This window comes from Anas platyrhynchos, chromosome 15 (genome assembly GCF_047663525.1).
Source record: "Anas platyrhynchos isolate ZD024472 breed Pekin duck chromosome 15, IASCAAS_PekinDuck_T2T, whole genome shotgun sequence".
Lineage (NCBI taxonomy): Eukaryota > Metazoa > Chordata > Aves > Anseriformes > Anatidae > Anas > Anas platyrhynchos.
The window spans coordinates 10364976-10386029 of record NC_092601.1 but is presented as its reverse complement, the minus strand read 5'-3'; the positions used below and the strand labels follow the sequence as shown (position 1 = coordinate 10386029).

Below are 21054 nucleotides of genomic sequence, written 5' to 3'. Positions count from 1 at the left end.
TACGTATGCATTCCTCTGCTTGGAAAGGTTGGTTTTCTTCTGCTGAAGGACTGCTAAGGAAGAAAACATAAAAACTGAGATCTCTTCTCACTACTCAGTAGATAATGCGTGGCAGAAAAACAGAAGTGCACTTTGCTCTTGTGGTCATTTCCTCTGATTGCTTTCATTCTCTTCCCATTTCTCATCTGAGTCCTGCCATCAGGAGCCGTAGCTGGTCAGCAGCAGCTGGCAAAGCCACGCTCCTATCTAGTGCTCTTTTGGCCTCCCCTGTACATCACTGACGCCGCACAGAGACACAATGCTATATATAACAGGCACACTTTACTCAGGCAAAATTCTTAACAGCGGTACAACTTCTAAATCATATGGGGGAAAATGCTTTCTTTGCTTTCCAGGAGCCTTTCAAGCACCTAAGACTGCTCAGCCTGAAGTTCTCAGAGCTCTCCTGCCTTTATGGGCACACCTTGTAAACCAGGAGGGTTCTGAAGAGCTGCTTTGAGAGTCTGAGGCTACAGCAGAGGCAGAAGTCAGGGGTGTTGTTCTTTGTCAGATTGGACAGTCATTCTAACACAGAAATAACAAAAGTGTTACATTTCTGCCCAGGGTTTTCATTTATTTATCATTATAATAAAAAAGCTGCAGCTCAGCTGATGAAACAAAATTAAGTGGATTATGCATATTTATTCCATTTTTGTAGGCATAAATACCCAGATCCATAATTACCATGACAGAACAGGCACTGTGCCCATGTGATTTGATTACTTGCATAGTGCAGGTTGTGGGACTCCTATGAATCTGTCCTATAACATTTTTTTTAAACACCAAGACTTAAGAACATCTCTGTGTTGGAGGAGTTATCAAAATTCTTTGATATCTGATGTCATGGTTAATCCTGTTTCCCTGTGAAAATACCTCCTCTTCAATCTTCATCCCTCAGCTCTTAGGATTCTCTGTAGTTCCACATCTTTAGCATTTCCCCAGTTATTCCTGGTACCCTGCACAGCCCTGACCCCACATCCCACAGACTGTTCCAGCAATGTGTAGGAGCCCTGGGGGGCTGTCAGCCTGCACACAATCACACTGCCGTGCTACAGCCTCTCTGCCACCTCCAGATCTCGCTTGCCAGGCATATGCATAGCACAAAAATGTCCTGGCACAGGTGAAAGGCTGTGAGCATTACAGGAAAATGCTTACCTGTTGGAAAACCTGATAAACAGATTTAGGAAGGCACTCACTTACCTTCCCTGATGCTTCCTCCCTTGCATGATCCTATGCAGCAGACAGGCTGTGGGATGAAGACAAAGAGGGCCACAACTGCACTAAAGAACCTATACAAGCCCATAACACAATAGGGTTGTTGTAGGGCACTATCCCTATAAAAGTAAGAATGAATATTATCTGCTTGAAATTCAGCCAAATCAGGGCTCTTTCAAGGACCCAGTTGTGTCCTATGGCATGCAACTGTGGCTATGTCATGAGATGTAGTGTGTTGGAGTGCGCTGTCCTGGGAGCTGTAGCGGTAAATCTGTCCTTTACATAACACCTTTTCCCAAGTCATTACGGCCAGTCTACACAAACAGCTTTACAGAGTGGGGAAAAAGGGTTTGTTTGTGGGTGTCCCCAGCACAGTGTGGGCTCATCTGAGTCAGTGGGACCCTGTTGTATCACAGACTCGTTATCACAGGGCAACAATCAGGTCTGTGTCATTCTTAGTCTATGTCTTAGACATTTGTATTACCAGTCTCCTTAAGAGATCTGTATTAGACCAAAGTAGACCTCATTTGCTTTTCAGAGTTATAATTAAATACCATCCTAATTAAAAAGAGGAATGGGATAGCTAAAAATCACAGCAGTGTCCTTGATACAGAAAATACATTCTTAGTGTAGTTACTACCTTTGATTTCATGGGAGCATGAAGGACTTCTTGGAAGCCCTGGCCATGCCATTCTGTACTTGAAAGAGGATCTGCTGCAGTACAGCTTTGGCTGAATAAGGGCCTGGCCTCAAAAGCCAGTGCAAGTTCTTATTATGTCATTCCCTTTTTTCTGAATCCTAGCTCGTGTTTAGTTAGCACCGTTTGTATGCTTATTTATTTATTTGGAATTACAGCCTTTCTATACATGAACCATTCCTTTAAAAATAATTTTTAGGCTAAAGTAACTTCATAAATAATTCACCATAGCTGCAGCTAAGTAACCAGGATTCTGATCTTTTTCCATAGCTATCCTACATCTCTGTCAGGATAGAAAGGTGCATCTCTAGCCTAAAAGTGCTGTGTATTGCAGACAAGCAAAGCATTCTAATGAGCTTGTTAAAAGGCAACCAAGGTGTTTTGAATTAATTTTGTGAGTCTGGGGCAAGGTGGTGATCCAAATATTTGTTTGTAAGTATTTCTACCTAAACACTATTAAATGTCATCCTTTTTAATTAATGTATCCCTGTGAAATATTGTATGAATGTAATACTCTTTTTTGTGTGTCTCTAATTGTTTTATCAAACATGCACACCGAAAAAATGGACTATATATTTAATGTCTTACTGTCTCTCCATAGCTGAATTTCTAGCAGAGTTACGGAAGCAAAGGACAAGCAATTAATGGCAAATTTTAGTGAACAGTGTGGCACTAATTCTGGGTTAGATGTGACAGGCTTCCCAATGTCTGGATCAAACTAAATGAAAGTACTTTGTGTCCTGGACACTGTTTTTCTAGGAAAAAAAAATGCTATCTTTTTAAATCTCTGTATACTGATGCTTATGATTTGACTTGTGTGCAGTAGATGTTAGCTGGTGGCACTGGAGCTACAGCATCTGACTGCCTATCTTTTATGCAGATTTGGAGATCTATCCTCTAAAGCTGGGTCTGACCAAGCAAGTATTTAGGTTACTTTAGGTAGGAGTGGTACGTACTCGCTTTTCTATCTGAAAACAGGCTAACGCTTAAAAAGCAGTCTATAAACTCATAGCACACTCTTCTGAGTGGGAGCTTTACCCTCAGGCTGTTAGTGCTCATGATCAGTACCTGGTATCATGGGCTTGAGGCTGCACTGAATATTGAGACAGACCTTGCAGGATTGAGCTCCCAAAACACAGTCCAGGTTGGTTACCTCCTGTTAAATATTTGGCTCGTTTAAGGTATATTTCAGGTGAGGCTGTGGTAAGTTCTTAGGTCTGTTTAACAATTGTATCTGTACATGTGCAGAGTCTATTTGCAACAGTTCCTGGGAGGTGAATAATGGAGACTATTAAAGCTGCCACAGAGCTTCCCACTTCTGTAGATTTATCTCAGCTATTTTTGGTATACAAGGTGAGAAAACACAGCACAAATTCAGGAGATGCACTGGCAGATGAGACAGGGCAAATATTTCTTGCAGAAAAAATGGACACAATCTGCACAGACCAATGGCTGTAGTTGTGACCATAACACAGACTTCAGGAACTTACTTCTCTAAACTCTTTTCCTTCACGCTTTATTTTTGTCTTAGTGGATTCTTTCTACATTCACTCTCCTTTTAAGGTACAAATTTTACAGAAAAAGCTGTTACAGCATCTGTCAGATGTTACTAATACCATGGGTGGTGAAGTCTTCCATGTAACAGTCTTATTTTTGGTGTTTGGAATCAGTCCATATGACTGGACTGACTGTTGTGCAGGTGAGTCATTACTGTGCAGGTGGCTTTTGTATCTGTGATGAGTGGCCATGGCTACATAGAAAAACAGATGTTTGACCAGAAAATTTAGATGGTGAGATAAATTGGTGTGGGACATTTTAGGAGACTTGCAAACACTGTGGAATTCAGTAATACTGAAGTGGATTTGTGGGCAGGATCATTTTAGAGTAGTAACTATACTACGTAAAATTTGCAAACACTGCACATGCTCCCCCAAACAGGTTTCTTGTAGGTTCTGAGCCTCTCATTTCTCTTAGTCCAAAGTTTAAAGGTGACTTTCTGTAAGCCTCTGTTTTACCTACACAAATCTGGGACTTACACACACAGCTCAGAACTGCGTGCAAGCTGCAGTGCACACAAAGACTGTGTCAGTGCCTTGCTGATTCATGTTCCCATGAAGTGTATGTGCTGCACTACACTTGTGTCATAACAGACATGTCCATTTCTTCTGTGGAGCATTTTGCTACCACCTTCACTGGAACTGGAAGCTCAGCCCTGAATTCTGAAAGGGTTTCCTTATGGCTTGAACTTCTCTCCAAACGTGGCCTTCAGTGCTGGAGGACCTGTACTGCATTGATATTTCAACTTCTGCTCAAAAACAGTAAGCAAAACACCACATACGTAATTGCCATATCCTATTGTGCAGTTACTAGGAGCACATAATAATTCAGTACTGTATGATGGCCACTCTGAGCTAAGCATAGAACTAATGTAAAATCCTTCAGTGTCATTGGTGTATCGTGGGAAATCAGGTACAGCTAACAATCTTGTTATATTTTGGATGTAAAATATGTGATGCATGAGATGGAAGTAGCTGAACAGCCCTAATGATTAAATAAAGGTGGTATTGACCTCAGAGAGGTATGAGCAATGGTAAGGTAAGGATACCACAGGCAGCAGGTTTACAGAGTTGGATGTCTCAAGGTCAGCATAGAACAAGAGGAAGTAAAAGACTAGAGATGGAGAACTTCAGTTCCTAGCTTTATTTTCTTTTCTAAATCTTGCTGCCATGAGAGGAAGGCTGCTTTCCTGACAAATGAAAGCAGTAATAGTGTGGGGGTTTATTCCTGTGTATACACACCCTAAGCGTACATCTTACTTATAGTAAGATACATATATACTGATTCCAGGCAAGAATCTTGTACCTTATTTTACCCAGCTGCCAAATTATACCCTATAAAAGGAGACACAACTCAGAACAAAGCTGACACTTCCTCCACAGATAAAGGATCCCATGTGGCACAGAACTCAGTGTGCATGCTTTGTGAGTCCATATGGGCCAGGCACTGAATTTATCACAGCCATCTGAGTGCTTATGTATTTCATTTCTGTTGTAACTGGATGAAGTAGAGTAACAGAGCTGGGAACTGCATATCCTCTCTCTATATATCGCTGGTGACTGAACTACCTACTAGGTTATATATTCATAATCCCTCTTGGTTTTTCTTTGATTTAATCTGCTGTAGTCTAAAATGGACAAGAGTGACTGCATCAAGATCCTGCATTTAAGGTCTTCTTCTCCTGGCAGAGGGAAGCATTTGCATGGGTGTACCACATCACATTGGATTACAAAGAACACGAATGTAAACAGACTCCAACTTGCTGTCCTTTTCCCCTTGTTGCTTTATAGCACCACTTCCCAACTGTCTTTCCCTAAACTCGCAGGGGAAATGATGCATTTTACCATTCTCTTTGGATGTCTGTTTTTCTATCTGGATATATGGTGCAAGCATTTTGGGTACTGCCACATTAAATTAATAAACTAAATTAACTAGTAAATTAATAATAAAAAAAAGGAAGGTGGGGTTTGTTAGGGCAAATGCTGTTGAAGAGCGTATGCAATGACCATACAGATATGCAATCTGCATTCTTTGTTCTTGTTTATACTGGATTACAGTAACTTTGATCATAGTGGAATGGCAATTGAATGTGAGTTCACAATGCAACTTTGAAATTAAGGGAGAGCACAGTCTTTGGGTGCTTGAGATTTTATAGATGGAAATTCTGTTCTGAATTCGTTCAAAAGTGGCAGATGACTTGAAGCATATAACTAACCTTTAAGTGAGGTGAATAATCAATCCTTGCTTTCCTTTCACCCTGCTTGTGTTAACGTCTATGACATCAAATTGAGCTTTTCACTGCCTGTGGTCCGTGAAGATCCCACAGAACTTTGCACAAGACCTGGCTTTTGTACACACACTAAAGACAGACAGAGCCAAAGAATAACATTCAAAGTTTATTAAACCTTTTCAAAAACACTGACATTTTTCAGTCAACTTTAAATTCATTATTTTAGACAGATTCAAGTATTTCTTGCACATCTCACTGGACTGGCACTAGTAGTAGCAGAAAGCACTAGCGTCACAACAGACGGCAAAAGCTGTATAGATCTCAGAGCCTGTGCTATACAGAGAAGTTACCTATCAGATACAGTACCAAACTACAGGCTGTTTCACCTTCACTACAGTATAAAACTGGTTATATTATGCTGTGTTACTGGATGGTTGTTTCTGATGTGAAGAAGACAGGAGCCTTCTGGTGAATTTCACATACCAGTAAGCACAGGAGGTTCATTTGCATGAAAGATTTGCAACAGAAAAATAACATTTTCAAATTTTAATTTTGTCAAATTCAGATTTTAAGTCTCCACAGCTATCCAGAATAACATGAAGCTAGAACTGCACCTGATCTAAATTTGTATTCTCAACACATTTTCTCTTAGAGAGAATCCATGAAATGGAAATGTCATCTGAATGCATGGCTAGTAGCTGTTGGCAGCATGTTCCCTCTTTCCTGAGCACCTATGTGACGTCTAATTCTATTTCTATCTTTCTGGTTACTGAAATCTGCATGTGCAGCTGGCATTAAGAGCAGTATAATCCCTTGAAATAGTCATAAAACCTAACTCTCTTATGACAGTTTTTGAAAGGGTGGTGGAACAAAAAGAGGACAACTCTCACACAGCTCATTTTATTATTTTTTTTTTTTTAAGAAATAACTTGTGTTTGATTCTCCTAGTAATTCAGTAATGTATGTGTCAAATGGAATTGCACTAGATGACCTGGTCTGGACCTCCAGAAGACCCTTCTAACTTCAACCATTCTGTGAAATTAATCTTCTAAGTCAAAATTTTATCAAGAAATAATAGTCTTTAATAACTAATAGGGTCAGTCCTCCAACAGACTGAATTGACAGAGGTGGGAAATCTTTAGGAGGTGCATCAATTTATGCACACTGAGAAATTGACCCTCCCCCCCACCCGACACACACACACTTCATTTTATTATATTATGTGGGTCTGGAATGTGTATTAGTACAATCAGTGCTGGTATTTACAAAAATATAAAAATATATGTGAAATGAGATTTGGGTTACTTAACCATCAAGTAGTTTATCAAGAAAAAGAGATAAAGTGAAAGAAATATGCACAATCTTAAGTTTACTAAAATATAAGAGCTGCAGGCTCTCATTACATGAAAGAACCATGCTTCACATAATAAAAATACAGAAGAAAACCCTGAAGCCCACAGTCAGATAAATTTGAAGACAAAGCAGAATTTAGCTCAAATTCCCAAGAAAAAGCTGGCATCACAAAAGCCTAGAGCAATAAAGCACAGCTTATGTAAGCTTTGAAGCTATTTAAAATAAAAGATGGATGTTCCCATTCATTAAATGCTCTTGCTGAAGAAAAGCATCAGCATTACAAAGATCATGAGATGAGTTTCAAGTTCTTGGTTCACCTAGGGATTAAGCTTTACTAACTATACACATGCAGAAATAATTCTCTGCACCACAGAGTTGCAGCTGACTATGGCATACTGCTACAGCATGCAGCAGAACACCACCATACCCCTACTTCACGCTCCTTGTAATGTCATTATTTTCCAGTTCCATTCTCCAAATGAATTCTATTAATCCTTAACACTTAAGGCACAAGCAAAAATAAAAAGTATCTGTAAAAATAAAGTCAAATACTCAATTATCATACATCATCTGAAATTTTTAAGTCTCATTGACAGAACAGACTAAAATACTGTTCTGATCCTAAAAATATATTAACAGCAAAACACTACTAGAATTGCTTCTTTATCTTGAGGACTTTAAATATATACACACAATAACAATTTAACAGCTAGAGCAGCCTGAAATGCCTATTCATTCAAACTTCCTTTTTTAAGTAGACAGATAAAATGCAGTTAGTTCCTCTGTGGATTCCTATTCCTACTGGGATGTCCTACTTCAGGACTGCCCAATATACACTGCGGGATCTGTGCAATAACACCCACTGAACTATTCCCATAGAGACATGTAAGACAGACATTAAGAAGAGGAATTCATCCCACCACATATGAACACATACAATGAAATTATCTACATAGGAGCAAGTCACCTTGGACTGTTAGTGATGGCAAGAAACAGACACAGTGCAGGATTCATCCTACCCTAAGACAGATATCCCAAACTACCTGTTTTCCCCCACTGACTATAAGTTGAGCTTAAAGTATTTAGCCAAGTTGCAGATGTCCATGCTACAGATGTCTAAAGTCAATTAAAATTAATTATTTAAGGCAGGTGCAGGTGCCCTCTTCCAGGTCTACCTGTGCCAGGTGATGATGGAATTGCACTGACTTCTCTGTTGAGAAGGAAGCTACCTCCTTCACCAGTCTGCCACCAAAACGGACTGTATAAAGAGCCTCCCCACACACACCTCCTCCAATATACTGTAGTTCTGTAAAGGCCACACAGGTACTTTGCACCACTCTTGACTAATGGGTCCTGCTAAACTTGATTTTACCTGGAATAGATAGGGCAGTGCTCGCGTGATCCCTTTCCCTGTCTGACCTAAGTAGCACTGGGCTCCTGCAGTGACAAACCATTGTAACCAACACATTAAGTAGTACAGCTGCTGGCCAAAGGAGTGTACATTTGTAGCCTAAGCAGGCATTGGTTTACTGTTTAGGTAAGACTGAGGAACTTAGATGTTCCTCAAAGTAGTTATTATTATCACAACAAAGAGGGCTAAGTCTTGTCCTTACAATCATCATAAAGATAGGTTAAATCAGATACTGTTTCAAGCTTAAATTTTAAGGCGTAAAATGTTGTTCTAATAAACTAAGAGCTCCCTTATTCTCCCTACCTACATCCAGACCTGGTCCTCAGTTGACAAAATAAGTCTATAATTGATTTTCACCATTTCCTAGCTTCCTATGTATAGTTACTATATGACAGTGTCTCCTATGAACAGAATCATAGAATCATAGAATATCCTGAGTTGAAGGGACCCACAAGGATCATTGAGTCCAACTTCTGAGTCTGCACCAGGCCACCCAAAAATCAGACCATGTGGCAGAGAGCATTGTCCAAACACAATTGTTCTCCCGGTTAAGAGAAAAGGAACACAAATATATTTCTACAAATAGAGTCTTTTTTTTTTCCTCTAAATAAAATAGAGTTGGTGCCACTGTTAAGATAAGAAATCTATTAAATTTTGTTCTGCAAAAGCAATCTTGCACTGATAACAATTGTCAAATACAACAGTTGAGGATTTAATGTTCTATTCCCCTTTTTCTAGAGACTACAAGTTGCTTGAAAATTAAATTACAGTTAATATTTCTCCCCAGTGAGACAGTCTGACATGATGTGCAAATGCTTATGCTGCCCTGTAAGTCAGTTGTTCCCAGAAGAGATGGGCTGGCAGCATGAAAATAATTAAGTGCCAATATACAATTGGCCTATTTTATAAAAAATAAACAGGCAAAAAGACAAACAGATCCTACTAACCAAAAAATGTTGAGATAATTATTCGAAACACAGCAATGAGGCTGCAGTGTGGTTTACTGACTTTCATAAGCTCACTTTAACAATTTAGCATGGGTTCAGAACTGAAGTTCTTATTTCTCTGATGGTTCTTCATCTGCATTGACCTTCTCTCTTTGGAGCCACATAAATGCTGACTTTACTGTGCCATCTCCACTCTCTTGGGAAAAACAAATGAAGGCAGCCCAAACAAAGCCACAAAGCCCAGTGTAAGCTGTGCGCAAGTAAACGGGAACAAAAACGAAGTTTGACAGCTGTGTTGGAAGGAGAGAGAGCTCAGTTAGTGCTACAGTCAGTGTTAGGCCTTGTACTTACACACCCCAAAACTCCACTGACTTCTCATTAGGTTAGATATCCTCTAAATGCATAGCATAAGGTTTTACAGAAAGGCTCACTGAGTTACCCCGAAACTCACCTGCACAAAAGGCCAGTACATCAGTCCTGTCTGAAATGAAAATGAATCATGTTAATCTTGTAGACTTCAACCACAAAGATTCAGTTTTTCCTACCACATTTAGCAAAGACTAAAATATATTTTAATAAAGTTAATAAAAGATGGTCAAATATAAATTAAGCTGGTTAACTTTGAGGTTGCAATATTAAACTACTAATCATCTTTATGAGCTGCCATGCAAGGAATTTTTCCAAGAGATTGTTCTGACTCATTTTAAATACAAAGCTCTAATTACAGTGAAGTCTTCAAAGTCACCTGACACCAAATACATAAGCACATTTACCAGATGGGTGAACAAATGTTTAAATATGTGAACATTTGTTTCAGCCATGAATGAAAAATACCACTGAACACTATTTATTTCACACGTTCAATGCTCCCTCTAGTTACTCATACACGTAAGACTTTCTTGCAAAAATCAACGGAGAATTTACTCGTAGAACATCAGGTCAATAGAAACCTTATGTTTTGATAGCATAGAGTGGGCACTGTTTTTAGAGTCATCTTCTCCAGCAGTAAAAATAATCCTTTTCTATCCTACCTACATCCTACCAGTGTAAAGAGAAGTGCACGTTGTACATCACAGTTTCTCCTTCTATTATACTTTTATTTTAATCTATCTTTCTTCCCGTGCCTGAGAAATCTTTAAAATTCTTAAGTTGCTCAGCTCTGAAATAGCACACATTTTTTTCCTCTGTATAGAGAAATGCTAACCAAAACCAGCTATTTATATCCAAGCCTTCTTAGAACAAGGGATTGCATTTCTGAAAGTGAGAAGACTGTCAGTGAAAAGTACAGGCTCAAAATGATTCCTAAAAAAGATGTCTCTATAACTAATGTTTTTAACAGGTGTTCACGTATGTGTTGTCAACAGTATTGCTAACTAGACACTGGAGCATGCGTACTTCTTAAGAGGAAAGGTAGTACAATTTTAGCGTATAACATTCGGTGTTGTACTGTAGGGCTCTCACTCAAACAGAGCTGGGTGCAAGTGTTTTATATATATATAAATATTGTGCAATTTTGGAATGGGAATATTTCATCCATCTGGCAGTCCTGCCTGCCCCAAATTACCTGGACTTCAGATGACTGCTGGTACTTAAAAGTTTCCTACACATAATCAAATAATGAAATAAGATGGAGGCTGTTAGAGGAAGACATAATATTTAAAGTATTTTATGCAATAATGTTATTTTTGTTGTGTAGCTGGGTGATGAGTTAATCGCTTGCCTTACCTTATAGGTATTCCAAAATTTATTTTTACAGTCTGAAAAGATGTCCTCTTTCCTCTGAAGGATGCTCATACCTGGTGGTAAAATATTTAAGACAATCAGAAAAAAATAATAAAACTTTCACTTAATTTCAGTAATATCCCAACCTGTTCTCAAAATACATTTTGAAAGAAAAGTTGATAAATATTACAAAGAAAAAATACCATTCCTACAACCTAAAATTGCTACATCATATATCCTCATCTATTGACTTGGCACTCCAGGTTATGTGGCTCTCAGTTACATGGTCTCTGCCCACGTAACTCTGCAGTGGCAGTAGAAGCAGATACAACACAAGCACATCTTACACCCAGGAGACAGAATGAGGCACCGTGCATATTGTTGAATTGCCAGAAGTGGCCCAGGTCCTCAACAGAGTTTAGGTGCCCCAGCCCACTGAAGTCAGTGGAAAAGGGCGCCTTTTTTTTCAAAAAAAAAAAAAATATTTTGGCCATAATCAGCCTGCTATTTTTATCTTCATAAATATCTACCTTATATCCAAATCCTAGAATAGACAAGTAGAACAGTTTCAAAACCTACTTGTAGAACTCTCCACAGGCAGCATTTCAAAACTGTAAATAAATTCTAGTTGGTCCAAGCTCCTCTCGATTCTAGGCAAACACAACCTTGCAGCAAGCTCCCATCATTAAACCCAAGAAAAGAGAAAAGCAGCATGATTTGAAATTATGGATTTGACCATACAAACTGGAGATAAAATGCAAAATAGTCAAAATAATGAACCCTTTAAACTACTCCCTGTGATGGGAACCTTCACGTGTCAAACTAGGTGTCTTTCTAAAAGCTGTAGCAGCCCTTTGGAGATCACCCACCGTAACTGTAAGATGTAACCTACATTAAGTGAAGGTGGTGGGTGTTGAAGGAAAGGTTGGACGTGGTGCTTAGGGACATGGTGTAGTGGGTGACATTGGCAGTAGGGTGATGGTTGGACCAAATAAAGGTCTTTTCCAACCCTGATGATTCTACGAACTTGTATGTCAACATGCTTGTAGCAAATTGATCTAAAATCCAAAGCTACACGTTTGCACATAGCAGAAACCCAAAGTCACTAAGCCCACCGCAGGTATCTTTCTAGATATTCGCATGCCACGAGGTTGTCAGTATCTCTCAGCTGACACGTTACAGGCTCCTGCTGCCACCTAGTTTAGGTATTTTTACCCTCCCTTCCTTCTTCGGTCCTTCACATCCTCCTGGTCCTTGGGCAAGCCTCTGCTCACATTCTGACATGAGCAGAAAGTAAAAATGTCACGTTTGACTTCTTCCTTGGCTTCCTTTCTCTTCAGTCATAAACTGAGCGAATTCCTGGCAGGGTCATAAAGCGCAGACCTCCCGCTACCATGCAGATAGTCTCTTCAGAGTCTAAAGTTTCTTCTTATTTCTTGGCTGTCAAGGTTACCCCTCATCACTGACGGCAGCGCGCTGTGCTTCTCTTCTACACACCCGTGAGGCAGAGCCGGGCACAGCCCGCTGAGCTGCCCCGCTTCCCTCACAGCCGCGCTCGGCTGCCTTTCGGCAATGGGACGGCCGGGGGCGCCGCAGAGCCACTCACCCGTGTAGAAGGCACCAACGGCGACCGGGGCGGCGAGCAGCTGGTCGCACAGCACCTTGCCCAGCACGGCGGCTGGCCGGCGGCCGGGCAGCGCCCTCTCCAGCGCCCGCAGCCACACGTAGTTGAGGTTGCCGTGGAAGGTGAGGGCCAGCAGCGCCACCCGCCGCGTCTGCGCCCAGTCCGGGGGCTGCCCGCGGCCCCGCCGCTGCGCCGCGTCCCCGGCCGCCGTGAGCCCGGCGTAGAGCAGCACGCTGCCCGCCCACCGCGCCGCCATCGCGGCCGGGCCGCCCTCACAGCCCCCGCCCTCCGCAGCGCGGGGAGCCGCTGTGCCCTCAGTGAGCGCTGCCGGCTCCGCCCGCCGCCGCCTCGTCAGCGCTGCCAGCGTGGAGCCGCCCGGGCCCGGCGGAAGCGGCGAGCCGCGGGGCGGCCCCGGCCATGGACGCCTCTCTGGAGAAGGTGTGCGGGGGGACGGGAGGGCCCCGAGGGGCGAGGGGGTCGCCGGGGGGAGGGGGCCGCGGACCGGGGCCGAGCGCGCACGGCCCCGGGGCTCCCGGGCCGCCCCGCCGGGCCTGAGGTACGGGGCTGGCGCCTGGCTGAGGTGTGAGCACGGCTCCTCCTGCACAGCCCGGCCCCTGACGGTTCCTGGGGGCTCCCTGACGGTTCCTGGGGGCTCCCTGACGGTTTCGTTTCCTGGGCAGCAGCAGGGCACTGGGGAAATCACGCTGTTTGCTCTTTTCTGTTCAGTGCCCTGTATAAAGCAAACAGCAATTGTGTAATGATGTCAGTCACTGAGAAACTTGATTTTGCCGTTGTCACTGAGGGTCAGAATCTGGAGGAGTTTTCTGGGACCTGTCACGCTTCTGGCTCTCATTGCACCTGCGGTGTTTCGGGAGACGTGTCCTGAAAGCGAGGAGGGCCGGCTGCTCGGATGTGGTTTATCACCCTTGTTCGTATATGGCTTATCACCATTACTTGTATATGGCTTATCTCCGTTGTTGTATGCCTTTCAGAACAGTATGCATTTGCAGCAGCGTATGCTCTGTGTGCTGAAGAGATGTTACTGCTTCCTTCCACTTTGCATCATTTCCTGTACTCAGCATGTTCGTTTTTTTGTAGTCTTTGGAATCAGCTAGACAAGTGTGAATGGGATGTGCTGCAGTAAAATGAATGAGAAGGAAATTCAGAAGGACTCCTTCTGACGTGGTTAGTAGGTAGGCAGCAAAACAGTTAGCTGTATTAGAATGCAATGAATGTTCAGGAGTATTTTGTTGGCTTTAAATGCTTCAGGTCTTTACTAGCACTATCAGAAGTCATGGTGACTGCTCATTGTTCTGAAAAGTTTTAATAAGTAAAACGTAACTGACTACTAATTTGGAATATGGTCTTTACTGTGCTTGAGTCCAGCAGACTTTAAAGAAGGCATGCTAATACAGGGAAACTTACTGCTCAATAGTGTTGACAGACTGCTTATAAACTGTGTGCAACTAGGTCATCACAAGCAAGGAAAACACCCTGCAAGAATTAATGCTTAAATTTTGTGAGGAGTAGAAGTCTGTGTTTTGGTTATTTGAATTCTTGATGTCAGTAGTAGTCTGTCAGGGTGAGGTCCCTGTGAAAACTTGTGTGTCTCATTTTCAGTGTACACTAATAGATATGTGTAAAGAGTTATCATTTGTTTTACTTTATCTCTCTTTTTTTTAATCATGGCTCTTTTCGCCTTGGATGATAAAAGCTGTAGCACTCTGTGTCATGTCATAACCAATTATAATCTTCCATGCACTTAGCAGTTAGTGCCCTCTTGAAGTAGTCAAGATTGCTGTGAATCAGTAAAATCTGCACTTTATTCGGTCTTGTGTGTGATATAAAAGAACTGTTCTTCATGAATCAAATTGAAATTCATCCAAGCTGGGATATTTTTATCCTCCGAGAATGTGCATCCGCTTACCTTGTGCTTATTAAGCATTATCATAATGCATCTGAATGTCTTATTTGTACCATGTCTCCTTTTTATGTATTTATGCATACAGCTTATTGGGATATAAGTGATAAGTGCTTGTATAAAAGTTTGTCAGAACTTTTTATTTTTCATAATGAAGAAGGCCTTTTATTGGCATCACCTCACTATGGGGTGACGATGAATGACTACACTCATTAGTTGCATGCAAATGAAATGATTGAAGTGTGTGAGAAACTTCTTGAGAGTTGAAAACATTGCATGATAGGCTTGCGAGGAGAACTTGTAGAATCTGACACGCGGTTATGCACACCAACAATCTCATGGCTTAGTTTTGCAAGTGATCTTTGTCTTATCAGATATGGCTTTCTGTTTTTTAATTTATGATCATTGTGTGTCTTCAGTGGTATAATTAGAATGCTTTTTTTTTTTTTTTTTTTCCTCCAGAAAATTGGGTGTGAACTTCAGGTTTAATTTCTTCTGGAAGCCTATGTTCAACTCGAGAAGTTTGGGCAGCAGATCTATGATTATTTATTTATTTATTTATTTATTTATTGTTTTGTTTATATTGTGGTATGTGACCACTCTTGAAGGATTTTAACATTTTAAGTTTCAAGTCAGGTGATTGTCACTGGTAAAATAGGGCAGATTCTTTCTTTGCATCTCCATGCTGTCTCCGCAGCACTGTTTCCCCTAAACATTGAATAAACTGGGCTTTTCTCTCAGCCTGTGACTTTTTTTTCCTTTGTTCCTGCATTAATTACCACAACATCCTGGTAACTTCAGGGAGTGCTTGTGACAGCAGATGTGTGTGCCAGTCCTGCTGCATGACAAGGAAGTGATAAAGTTTAAAAGAGCAAATGCCTGTAAGCAGAAGCCTTGTGGTAATATTAGCCTTTTGCATTCAAGACTAACAGGGAAGTGCTGCTTTTTTATTTGTCATCTAAGGCATTTCTTAGCCTGCAGAATAAACACAGTATTATTTTGGCTTGAAGAATACTGATCATTGTTTGAGATTAATTTATTGTTGAGAACAGTTTTTTTTTTCTTGGTAAAACTTTTTTTTTCTAGGCAAATATAATAACATAGGGGGGAAATAAGGCATGCTTCTGGTGAAGTACTGTGCTGCGCCTGTGAGTCTCTTTGCACACAGAATAGTTCATGCAGACTGTTTGAACTCATCCCTTTCTGGCATTAGGAGTACAGCCAGCAGAAGTGCAAAGTAAAGATTGTAAAACCCTGATATGAAGCAGCATTCTCACTTTCGAATTTGTAATTGGTGTTCGGTCTTACCACAACCGGAGATGACTCCTTATCTTTCCCCTGTTGCCAGGTGACCCCGAGGTGTGACATGCTGCCTGCGTTTTACAGTTCAAAGTGCTTAAAGAATAAGAGATTAGTTACAAAATGCAAAAGTAAATACAAATTGTGCCTCTTACAACATTAACCTTACTGAATTTAATTAGTGCATCTCGAAGGCAACAACAGCTAAGATTGAGATAAGTGAGTGAGTGTCAGGGTTCTGGATGAACCGGAGGGGGCAGGAGGTGTTGGGATGCAGAATGAAGGGCTAAGTGGTGGCTGGTGCCTTCTTGGAGCTTGAAAGGACGTGGCATGTCATGGGAGCTACCTGGGTAAAGGATCAGCTAACTGTGGTCAGTCATCCAGTGATCCTAGGGAAGGGCTGAGGGCAGAAACTGAGGCTAATATGAGCAGTTTCAGTTTCTGCATCTGCAAGTAACTAATGTCCCGGTTTTTAGAGTTGTTTCCTTGTTTGCATTTTTCCCTAAGTGCCTTTTCAGCAAAGGAAAAGCAGTGGATGTTGATAGTGAGCCTGGATCCACCTGCTAATATTAGAGGTGAGAGCTACTGCAGGTACGGGGAGGCTGTCAAGCATCAGAGCCAACAGAGCTGGCTTGTGCTGCAGGAGACTTAGTCCCCTGCTTCACTGGTTTGCTGCTGGACACAATCTAAAAGGAAGCAACCACACCACTCCCCTGTCCTTCAGTTCTGCAGGAAGTGTAGGCCTGAGCAACCCCATGAATCATCTCAGGCTTAAACAGGGAAAAAAAAGGTAAAAATAATTAAAGTGTGTTTAATGCAAGTGAGCTCACCAGATAGAGAAGAATTTAGAAGCATGAACGTTCCATTGTGCTGGATGGAGGACAGAAGTGCCCGCAGCTTTCCCACAAGTTCTCCTAGTACTTGGCAGAAAGAACTGCAGAGCTGAAAACAAATTTATTGGGATAGTGCACGTAAAGGATGCAAACCCTGCAGGAGGTCAAACAAATTGGTTTGGAGGAACTCGAGGATGAAGCCTGTTGGTGAAAGTGAGCTCAGGTGGGGTGTCAGTGCACCCTGCTTTAACATTGTATTTGCTTTGTTTGTCCCATGAAGGTTTTACTTCTCCTTCACTTCTTCTTCAAGATGGGTTGTAAATATATGGAGACTGTAGGCACTCAATGACCGGACAAGCAGCTTGTTTTGAAGGTAAATTTCTAACAGTTGTAATCAAGAAGTAAGGAAGAAGAAATCCAGCTTTGCTGGCCTACCCACTCATAAACAAGCAAGCAAAGAAGAGTCCCTGAAACTTACTCTTTTTATCAGGCCAGCAAATAGCTAGAAGTCCTACATAAACTAAAGCACTGAAATAAAATGTGAGATTTTAAGTGCAGTGTGTTGAAGATTGACAAGCAGTGCAATGAAAGACATTCAGGCTTCTGCAAATACATTTGAATGAAAGTGAATTACGCAGCAAACATTTCAAAATGCTTTTGAGAGTTGAAACAGTCTGCAGTTTTGCTATGTGAAGGTTCTCAGGTAGGAAGACAAAAGGCTCTTTCAGGTGCCCAAGGAGGAAGGCTCTGAATGAGTTTGATGGCCTGGCAGTGATGACCATGCAAGCCAAGTGTAGAATTTCAGGTTGCATAGATGGGTACTTAAATTCAGGTTAACACCTTCCAAGTTCTGTCTCCCATGTTTGTTTTTGTGGGTTGCTTTTATAGGATCTTGAAATTATGGTTCCACAGTTTGCTGGGAAGGGCTGGGCAGTTTGTGCAGCAGGGCTACCTCAGGTTGCCCCAGGCCAGTAATGTTTCTGGCATGCAGGTTTCTCTTACCTTCATGAGAAGGATGGGCCTTCGACGCACTTCCCTTACACATACGTAAGTTCGTCTTCTGCTGTTCTGTAAGTGTTATGGCTACTGGTTCTACAGTTGTGTTTGTAGATCTTACTGTGTTGGAAAAGTCTATATGAAAAGCCTAGTGCAGGCAGGATGCCTTCTACATCTGTGCAGCTGTTTTTCACCCCCATCACCTCCCCCAAATGGATGTGGACCTGTGGTCAGAATGTAGTATTCCGCTTGTCTGCTAGTCTTAGCTCAAGAGCATGAAAAAACCTTCCGTTATTGCTGCTTGGGGTCTATCCACACATGACCTTGTTTACAGACTGAACTGAACAATGTACCACATGATCACGGCATGTCATTAAAGTGTGTCCAGAATTTCCCTAACTGAGTGGCTTGCTGTTGCAACTTCACCACACCTGTTTTTCTTGCTGTTTAAATTCTGCAGATAGTCTGCTGCGTCCCACCTCCATGATGTGAGCAGAGGAGGGAGCATGTATAAAATTCAGTGCGCAGCAACAAAAGGATTCTTTTGCATCTTGTAGTTCAAAGGAGAGAATGAGTTGCTGTGCATCCACCTAGCAGTTGGAAAAATGCAGAAGGGGTTCATCTTCCATTTAAATCCAGATCAGAACTGGAGGACTTGCTGGATGTCATAGCATTTTATGTTGCTTGGCATAACTTCTCGTGAGTTTGTCTCATGACAGAAAACTGTATTTTATGTCTTTGTTCTGCTAGCTTATTGACACAAGGGTTTCATACATGGGTAATTGCCACTGAGACTCAGTGAGTCACAAGGTAAGCATATGCAGGCTTTAACATCTGCTGTCATTCCAGCAGGTGAATTAATTGTGTTAGTAACAACCAAAAGCAACACAGAGGCTTTTTTGTAATGGCTCTACATCTTGTGTCAGCATCTCCAACAGATCTGTTAGAATATTTGCATCTAACTTTAAGCAAAGTTCAAGCAAATAACTGCCTTAGCATTGCTTGTGTTTTATGGCAACTTGTAGCAAGGTATGTGAGATTGACTAGTCATGTCAGGAAATTATGTTTATTACTCCCTTAAAAATCAGTTGTGCTCCAGGGAGTCTCTAAGACCTTTTTCTCTGGACGCTTTGAAAATGTATGGAAATACTGCCAATGATCGTATTTAGGATTTTTGCCTAGCTGTGTATGTTGTGTTCTGAGTACCAGATGCTTGCAGCATACGTGTAGGTATTTTTTATCTCTGCAGTGAGGTCACAAACTTTGCAAGTTCGTAATGCTGTAACATGGCATGTGAAGAAGTCCTGGGCCTCACCGCCACTGGATGTTATAGAAGCTAGAAGTGTAAAAAGCAAACAAACAAGCGTCTGTTGTTAGCTGCTGGGGGTTACTGTGGGAAAACATTATGGGATGCACTGTTCTTTATTCTGCCCCGAAGCATTAGTTGCTGGCCACTCCTAAAAGGACAGAGTGCAGAGAGCTGTCAGCCTTGGTTTGAGCCAGTGAGACCGTGCCTGGCTACTGATTCTTCTAGCCACCTACCACTTGCTATGATATGAGTTAAATCTCTAAATATTTTGGTAAAAATAGTCTTTGAACATATGGTAACTCTCATTTTTTTTCCTCCTTGATCAATCCTCCAGATGAAAGTAGTGTAAAATCCTCATGCAAATTAATCCCACTTCCTTCTGCGGTTAAATTTGCTTGTGTCTGCCTCTGTGTGAGCAAACATACTGGCCTGTGTCACACCACGGATGCAGCACAATTACATGTTTTTCCATCAGTGGTAATGGAAAGCATGTGCAGGCCTTGAGGACTACTGGTGCTCAAACACTGTGCAGACAAGGAATTATGGCCCTGCCCTATGGGTAGGGTAAGCTTAAATATTAAACTTGGTAAAGATATTTTTTAAAAGCAACAACCACCAATTCCACACACATACAAAGAAAAAGAAAAAGAAAAAAAGCAACAAAAACACTGAAGTAGCAGTTGAAGTGGTTAACTACTGGAGGCTTTGGAATAAGGATGAGTCTCTTGAAAAATGGTTGTTACTGAATTTGCAGACACTATGCTTACAGTGCGTTTGGGAGCAGGGGAAGGGAGAAGAGAGACCGATGAAAAGGTCACCTGAGTATCTTAGAGTATTTTGCTGTCAGATCTGATGAGTCGTATCGGTGGTTTTGCCTTCTACCTTCATAATGGGCTACATTTAATACTCAAATATTGTTTAATATCAACCACTGTAGGTAAACCAAGCCCTGAGATGATACCTTTCACATCCTCTGGAAGCTTCTAGGTCCTCCAATCAGATATCCAAACAGATAAATATTCCTGGTCAGATCTCTTGTGTCAGTGTAGCCAGGCATCTTGGGTTCAACTTCTCAAAGAGACTTCTTCAAAGTCAAAGTAGTTCTTTAGAAAATAATACTTGCTTGTCTTTGAACTTGTTACCTGGTTTGTTGCAGGAAGCACAGCCGAAAGCACAACAGACACCAGTAGAGTCAGATCGTGCTCCATTTTTATTGCCCTAATAGCATAACTTTTATAGTAAACTTAACAGGGGCGAACAGTGTTTCACACAAGATTACTGGTCAAAAGCACTCAGACAAACAACTACAAGAAAACAACCCCACCTGCAAGAAAACAACCCCCTTGTGATTAGCAGTCACATAGACCTTGTCCTTGAAGCCAGCTACTGGTAACAATATTTTTCTGAGTTCCTCAATTGGGCGATGTGGGAACACTGTCATGGGAACTTCTCATAGTTGCCCTGGTAGCTTGATTTGCTCAGCTACAGCAAGCCATCGGATTTTTGCTGTTTCAAAAAATCCCTCAACACTGGTTCATGGGATAGGTTCAACTTTTTTTTTTTAAAGTTCTTCCACCCCAACAGTCTCTTTAACAGGGATCTGTTGCTACCTGGTCTCAGGAGTGAATTTGTTATTTTTAACCTGTTTTGTGCAGCTAGAGGTTGCAACTCAGTGACCTAAAACCTGCCTTGGTCACACTAGTCAGTTTTCAGCTTTCCAATCAGCTTCTTTTTCTAGAAGGTAACTTTCTTGTAAGAAATAACAGTGTTGGGTTTATCCACTGATCGTGGTCTGTTTGTTTTGTTTTTCCTGGCTTTTTCCTGTTACTATTATGGCAGAGGGGCTAGAGGATTTTTTTTTAATAAGAATCTTGAATCTATCAATAATAAAATCCACATCA

General features: G+C 41.5%; 2 protein-coding genes and 1 long non-coding RNA gene across 8 annotated transcripts in view; 2 read left to right on the top strand and 1 right to left on the bottom strand.

Annotated features, from left to right (window-relative positions):
• The window catches only part of BMERB1 (bMERB domain containing 1), a 68379-nt gene extending 55328 nt beyond the window's left edge, over positions 1-13051 (bottom strand). The window contains exons 1-3 of one of the 2 annotated variants that reach the window (XM_072023987.1): positions 12771-13051; positions 9901-9926; positions 5892-9739 (exon numbers count right to left, since the gene is read on the bottom strand). In XM_072023987.1, coding sequence (XP_071880088.1) covers positions 9579-9739; positions 9901-9926; positions 12771-13051 — 468 coding nt within the window. In that variant the 3' untranslated portion in view covers positions 5892-9578. Of the gene's footprint in view, positions 1-5891; positions 9740-9900; positions 9927-12770 lie in introns of those variants that run through there. The other variant, XM_072023986.1, reaches the window with a different exon arrangement.
• PDXDC1 (pyridoxal dependent decarboxylase domain containing 1) overlaps positions 1-21054 on the top strand; it is a 75749-nt gene that overhangs the window by 31277 nt on the left and 23418 nt on the right. Inside the window, exons 1-2 of one of the 4 annotated variants that reach the window (XM_072023983.1) lie at positions 13187-13233; positions 17129-17221. The exons of 1 other annotated variant lie outside the window; for it this stretch is intronic. Coding sequence is in view for 1 of the 3 variants with exons in the window: in XM_027469008.3 (XP_027324809.1) it covers positions 13213-13233 (21 nt within the window). In the remaining 2 variants the exon portion in view is untranslated. Of the gene's footprint in view, positions 1-12782; positions 12918-13064; positions 13234-17128; positions 17222-21054 lie in introns of those variants that run through there. 2 more of the 4 variants (XM_027469010.3, XM_027469008.3) reach the window with 2 other exon arrangements.
• LOC119718432 (uncharacterized) lies at positions 13244-15456 on the top strand. 2 transcript variants are annotated; one of them, XR_011803657.1, is made up of 2 exons: positions 13244-13723; positions 15179-15456. It is a non-coding gene; the product is annotated as an uncharacterized lncRNA (long non-coding RNA). The 2 variants fall into 2 exon arrangements; XR_005269538.2 differs by lacking the exon at positions 13244-13723 and adding an exon at positions 13730-13988.